Below are 4,612 nucleotides of genomic sequence, written 5' to 3' on the forward strand. Positions count from 1 at the left end.
CGCCCTCAGCCTGAGCAACGTGGCTGGGGTCTTCTACATTCTGGTCGGAGGACTCGGCTTGGCCATGCTGGTGGCCTTGATTGAGTTCTGTTACAAGTCCCGAGCCGAGGCGAAACGAATGAAGGTGGCAAAGAATGCACAGAATATTAACCCAACTTCCTCGCAGAATTCACAGAATTTTGCAACTTATAAGGAAGGTTACAACGTATATGGGATCGAAAGTGTAAAAATTTAGGGGGTAGGGAACGAGGTTTTCATAAATTCCCCCAAAATGCACGTTTTTTTTGGCTCCATCCGTTCCATCCTTAAGTGTTAGTGAATGACGAGGTTGGCCAAAGGATCGTATGTACTGGTGATTTATGATTTTTAATGAGAGAGAGAGAGATATCCCCCCTTTTTTAAAGCTTAAAGTTGTGTTTGTACATTTAAGTTTCCTTACTATTTGAAACCATTTTCATGTATGACTGTTGCTGGCCATGCCTGTTTATACCTCTGTCCTAGTCAAACATTTCAACAATAATGCTTGCAATGACCATGCATACGCCTTCACATGATCATTTGACTCTTGCATTGTGATATCCATGGTCGTCATATTAAGTTCTCATCTACATTCTCATGTTTTGAACATTTATATCTTTTAAGCGTACACATGCTCTAACACTTCAACCTAACATGTTGCTTCCTTGTGTTGTGTATGGATCCTTTGTGTGCGTGTGAATGTCTTAAATGCCTGGCTGTGTTTGCATGTACACGTGAATCTGTGGGTGATTTTAGATGACCTTTGGGGACGCCATGAGGAATAAAGCGAGACTTTCCGTCACTGGGAGTACTGGGGAGAATGGTCGGGTGATGACTCCAGAGTTTCCTAAAGCTGTCCACGCTGTCCCGTACCCGAGACCTGACATGGGACTAAACGTCAGCCTGACAGATCTGTCCTGATCGATGAGAAACTTCTGAGTGCCTTACAATGGTTTCATTAGAGCGATCTTTTTCATGAGCCCTGCCCTCCCTCCTTCTTTTCTGGCGCTTTTTTTCTGTCTCTGTCTGCTGAAAAGGGAAAGATCGGAGATGGAGGCTGCGTTTTGTCACACACAAAGACTTGTATTGTTGCTCTCCGTCTCCATTTCTCGCCGTCTTAAACGCCTCCTTCTCTGGATGGAATTACATCTGGGAACAAAAGGGGAGGCTCTTTTTTTCTATACTGATGACACCATGCTTTTCCTATCCATCTGTCTGGACTGGACTGAGACCGAAACGAGGGCTTGATTGACGGCAACGGCTGCTTCTGGGAGTTTCTGTCATCTTAACTGTCTGTGTGTGTGTGCGTGGGTTTGTGTGTGTGTGTGTGTGCGTGGGTTTGTGTGTGTGTGTGTGTGAAGAGCTTGAATGTGTGTGTGCACATCACAGAAAGATGTCGTCAAAAAAACACACTGTTTTCTGTAGCCACCTCCGCCAAACAGAGTTTCAAGCACACTTGATATCATCTGCATTAAGATGTGAAATTGTCATTTTTTTTCTAAGAAAATAAGAAAAAAAAGTTCATTGAAAAAATATTTTTATGTATTTTCACAAAATAGCTTTTAAATAAACTTGCTTACATACCGGTGGGATATCAACATCTTGACATGATGAAGAGAGAAAATACTCAACAGCTTCTAGTTCCATATTTTTAAAGCCAAATACATCGCATATGGGGTGAGATGTTGAAATCATGTAATTAATTCCTATTCTAAACTTTCCTGTATATTTTATTCTTTAACATTTTGGTGTTGATATGAAATATATGTCAATGCTTGACATTTGGACTCAAACTTCTATGTTTTCTTGTTAGCGTCGGTGCAGCGATTTCTGCTTTCTTTTGTTCCTCTTTCTTTTGCTTTTCGGTGCTTTTGTTGTTTTTCTGACGAGGACCAGGGTTTGTTCTACTCTCAAGACGAAATTAATCTGTTTACACGCCATGAATGCAAAACAGAAAAAAAAAAAAAAGAAAAAAAAAAGTGTGGTACGGTTTTATTGCATCACATTTTGGAGTGATGTGGAAAAGAGGCATCGTCATCCACATGGTTTACATGGTGGTACAAAAATGCCAAATAAGACAGAGTGCCAAATCCTAGTGCCAGTAGATATAAATAGAGTCTTAATATAATCGATCACTGTCATCTCAGTGAATGTAAATGATACATTCTGTAACTTTTGTAACTAGATGTACAGTTGGTGGCAATGACAGTGCTAATACAATAGCCTTTTTTTCGCTTTGTTTTCCAGTCTCCATGTATTTCGCATTGATCTGACAATGAAGTAGCACCAGTTGCATGTTGTTGCCGCAGATACTACACAACGTTTTTTTCATTACTGCCGAACATGCGTTTTCATTTTAATGTTGAAGTTGTGAGGTTAACTGTTTGAAAATTGAAAATACAATGTTAGACATATATATATACGATATATACATATATACATATATTTTATATAAAAAGTTGAAATATGAAAAATAAAAGCCCCTTTCATGACTGAGTCAGAGCTACACTGGTTCCATTGAATTCTGAATCTGGTCTTTTTTTTTTTTTTTTAAGTTGTGCAGTCTGAGTCTACCATAAGTTACTTACAAGACTTATGCAGACACGCACGGCTAATTATGGAACTCTTTTTACTTCACTTTATTTACTGAAATTGACCAATTAAGGGGACAAGGGGAGGTCACTGTACGATTATTATCACTGTTGTTTTTGTACTCAAAAGATAGAAACATATACCGTAGTTGCTTATCAGTTTCATTGCGTATTCAGGCTATTCTCACTGACATTTTGTATATGGAATGTGTGCTAACTTGTTTATTTTTTGGGACTCTTTATAAATAAAAGTGGCTGATCTCTTGCTGCCTCTCAGTGTCTCATATTCATTTAGAAAGAGCAGCTGTTGACGAGGCCTCTGAGAACAAATGATGTGACTTTATTTGTTTAAAAATGTTTAAAACTCAAACATGCTTTTTAGTTTATAACTGTTTGAACCTGAGCTGTGTTGTGCTGTAGCTATCCTTACTATGAGAGCATGTGCGGACTAGCTGCTTCATTGTCATCCCTCAGACTCTCCTGTTAAGTGCTCTGCAACCCTCGAGTGGTTTCAGTTACTCCTGGTGATTAGACTCTTGTTCAGGTTGAAGCTAGGTGAAGCTATGCCAGGCGTCACGGCTGACACCTACACTGTTTTCCATGCTGTGTACAGCGGAAAACGAGGGCCGATCGTAGCCCGGATAGCTCTTCCTGACCGGTCGGATGGATTTCTGGCAGAGCCTTCGCTAAAGAGCAAGCAGCGCCTGAAATCACCATGACAACAAAGCTAGCTGACTTCCAATTCTCTCTGCAAAATTAACAAATCGTATAGTCCTTAAGTCCCAAACCACGTGCATGTCCATATACTCCTGATCCCCCCCCCCCTTCTTTTTAAGTTACATCCTTTTTTTAGTTTCAGCACACAGTAGGCTATGCCACAGATCACTAAGGCAACCAAATTCTGCCTCATTAGCATTGTAGCTACAGTGCCATCCGTCTACTTGTTAGCAAAACAACAACTTCAACTTCAGTCTGTGGGAGCTTCAAGTGAATTGAAGAACAATTGGCAATGCTCTTTCAAGCAAATTTAACAAGTAGCTCTCAGGTAGTGCTTGACAATCCTACCGTACGGTTTGAGCACGTAATTCGCTATCTGCCGTAAATGATTGGCATCCATGACAACATTTTTTTCAAGATTTAACTTTGGGCTTCATGCCACATTGGACAGCGTTATAAAGCTGGGAAGAGAGGAGGGTTCAAATGACATGCGGGAAACCCAAGCTACCCGCTTCCAGGACTTTAGCCTCTGCACGTGTGGCATGCAAACAAACTGCTAAGCCTGCAGCGCCCCATCAAGACATTTTTACACACAGTGCATGCCCGACTTCAGGTGAAAAGCAAAGTAACACTTCCATGTACTCATTAACTGCTTTAGCTTGCAATCTGACCAATAACAGCTAGCAAGCATGAGCCAGCATTTTTGTCCGTCACAATATCTCAGAGTACCTTTCTACCTTCTTTTCTTGACTGTTCTGTGCATGTCTCTGTACAACTTTGCACAGCGTTGCAGACTATTTCACCCAATAGAGATCTTAATAAAGAGGGGGAAGTGAACCCTCAAAGCTAACAAGCCTGCTAGCTCGTTTTGCTCTTTAAAATCTGATTATTATTTCTTTTACACAATGCCACTGTGGTCACTCAGCACTTATCCAAAGGAGCAGAAAAAAGACTCACAGTTATGTGTTTAAAGCAGGATAGTGATGAGGTGCGTAGAGGCCATCTTCCTTCTGCTGCTGCCGGTAATGAAGGTCACACGTCTCCATAAAGATGGGTGACTTCCCTCTGCTCCATAAAGATAACCCCTCGTCTCTCCCAATTAAGCCATGTGCTCCTCTACAGTTCTTTGAAATTCAATTTCCTCCACACCACCAGTTAATTACATCATTATTGAATCATTAAAGTCATGTTTGGCCACAATCGTTGCGTATCATAAGTGGACTGTCAGCCAGGGACAGCCGGTTTATAAAATGGCTAAATGGAAACTGGATGACATATTGACTACA

The 4,612-nt window shown here is 40.8% G+C and overlaps 1 protein-coding gene across 5 annotated transcripts in view; it reads left to right on the top strand.

The window, feature by feature from the left end:
- gria2b (glutamate receptor, ionotropic, AMPA 2b) overlaps nt 1-2,874 on the top strand; it is a 61,757-nt gene extending 58,883 nt beyond the window's left edge. For 2 of the 5 annotated variants that reach the window (XM_061047582.1, XM_061047583.1), the window contains exons 15-16: nt 1-124; nt 775-2,874. The exon at nt 1-124 is cut by the window's left edge and continues 11 nt beyond it. In XM_061047582.1, coding sequence (XP_060903565.1) covers nt 1-124; nt 775-939 — 289 coding nt within the window. In that variant the 3' untranslated portion in view covers nt 940-2,874. Of the gene's footprint in view, nt 239-774 lie in introns of all 5 variants that reach the window. The other 3 variants (XM_061047584.1, XM_061047585.1, XM_061047586.1) reach the window with 2 other exon arrangements.
- The last annotated feature ends 1,738 nt before the right edge of the window (nt 2,875-4,612 follow it).

Source organism: Labrus mixtus, chromosome 10 (genome assembly GCF_963584025.1).
Source record: "Labrus mixtus chromosome 10, fLabMix1.1, whole genome shotgun sequence".
Lineage (NCBI taxonomy): Eukaryota > Metazoa > Chordata > Actinopteri > Labriformes > Labridae > Labrus > Labrus mixtus.